We start from the raw sequence: 2084 nt of genomic DNA, 5'->3' as shown, positions 1-2084 counted from the left end.
TGATAGTAATGATAGTAATAACCATAAGGTGATAGTAAGATGATAGTAATAACCATTCAAAATCTCAAGGGTTCCCTCCTATTCGTCCAATAACTTTTATCAGATTTGTCGTGGCATTAATTTTAGCTGCGGAGATTACCACAGATTATAAAGCTGATGAGTTATGGGAAGATGGTCGATTAATAGCGACAACAAAAGTAAACGAATGTATGTTCATTTCTTACAGAACTGATTTATTAGTATTATTTAATGCTCAGTGATGAATCATCTCGAGAGCTTTTATTTTATAATTTTTCAAATTTCGTGCGATGGTTTCTTTCTGTTAGGGAGGAAATAAATTTGCATAATTATTTCTACACAATGATTGCAGCAATATTGATGAATTGTGGCACAGTGGAGGATGGACGATTGTTCATTTTGGAGGAGAAACCGTTTCTATTTGTGTGAAACTCTCTTGACTTGACAAAGTGAAATCAGGAGAATTGTAAATGTGCAAGTGATAAAGATCGATGTGCAAATGATAAAATAAGAGATTTCTTTTTATCTATAACACTATTTCTGATTTATCTTCCCAAAAATAAATTTTGAAGGAAATCCAATGTATCATTACTACGTCAAATTAAAACTTTAATTTAATATTGCTATTTGAAAATCTTTTAAATAAATAGGAGAGGAGATTTTTATAAAATTACCAAAACTAAAAAAAAGAAAAAGCAAAAACGCCAAAATGAAAGACACCATCAAAGTATGTTTTAATATGTTCTAATTATTTTACAATTTTCATTCATTTATTCAAATCGTTATTAATTTGAAAAATGCGAGGCTAATGTTAGTAGCGTCAAAAATGATACGTAACATGATAGCACATGTAAACTGTGCTGTGAAAAAAGAGTAAGAAGGTGAGGGATATAATATTTTTTTTTTTGAAGGAACGAGGCGAAAAAGGCGAAAGATAAAAAGGGCAAAAAATAAAAATTTAATTTCCAGCGTTCAAAAATAACATTTAATGAACATAGTTAATTTGATAAATGATTATACATTATTATCGTTGAAAAGTAAAACTGGATAATTAAAATGTCATTCTTATCATTGTCTGTCTAAATCAGTTCTTCTTTTGTTGCGCTAGAGAAATGCGGAAAATAGAGCATTGGTCCGCTAATAGATCCAGGATTCCGCAGCGGAAGTATAAAAAGCACTGTTGTCAAGTTTTCAACCATTAATGGTTCTGCCATTCCTTTTTTCTTTCAGTGTTTAAAAAAAATGCTCCTGGACACTGTGTCTATCAATAAAGATTTCCTGACTATCTTCAAAACATGTTCGCTCTTACAGACATATTGTTCAAGAATAAATTCACCGTATTATAATGAATTATAAGATTAACATGCCGACTACTTATCCTGGTAACACGCCGGTAACTTGCCGGATGATATTTACCTGACCATTATTGTACCATGTGAAGTGAGAGCTTGAATTCAATAACGAAAGCTGATTTAAATGTTAATTTTTCGAAGTCTTTTGCAGCTGTTGTTTTTCTGAATGTCATAAAATAGATCTGAGGTATTTTCCAAATACGAAAAGGTTCCAGAAGATAAGTGTGGCAGGTTTTTATTGAAACGATTTCTGAGAATATTAATTGATTAGAGCTTGAAAATCTATTAACCGTAAAAAGAAATAAAAATCTGTTAATAAAATGTGGAATTTTCCAAATTTCCACTTCCTGCACACTTCTCATTTTTAATGTTTTAGAAAATGTCACTAAGCTTTAATTAGGATTCTTTTTAAAATGGCTGTTATTTTTTAATAAAGTAAAACTTGTCTTTAGAAAACATCGAAATTATTATACAAACGATCTTAAATATGGCAAAGTTAATAGTATATATTGCTTTTATCATTTATTGCCAAGCTGCCAACCAAAACCAAGCTAGAAATGCAGCAGCACCTGCGCAAGGAGCAGATGCAAGAGCAGCAGCTGCGAGAGTTGGAGCAGTAGGTATGCATCTCACTTTTTTTTTCACTTAATTTGTCTAACCAAAAAAGAAAATATAAATTAAGCTATGTATATAAGATGATAGTAATAACCATTC

The 2084-nt window shown here is 30.8% G+C and overlaps 1 protein-coding gene across 1 annotated transcript; it reads left to right on the top strand.

Moving 5' to 3' along the window:
• Positions 1–126: 126 nt before the first annotated feature.
• On the top strand, positions 127–530 carry LOAG_19028 (hypothetical protein; the record flags this gene model as incomplete). The annotated part of the gene is made up of 2 exons (XM_020451685.1): positions 127–207; positions 371–530. Coding segments are annotated over 2 exons (158 nt in total), but the record flags the coding sequence as incomplete, so codon positions are not given.
• Between the last annotated feature and the right edge of the window lie 1554 nt (positions 531–2084).

This window comes from Loa loa (assembly GCF_000183805.2).
Source record: "Loa loa unplaced genomic scaffold supercont3.971, whole genome shotgun sequence".
Lineage (NCBI taxonomy): Eukaryota > Metazoa > Nematoda > Chromadorea > Rhabditida > Onchocercidae > Loa > Loa loa.
The sequence above is the reverse complement of the archived record's forward strand: the minus strand, read 5'-3'. Positions and strand labels throughout refer to the sequence as shown.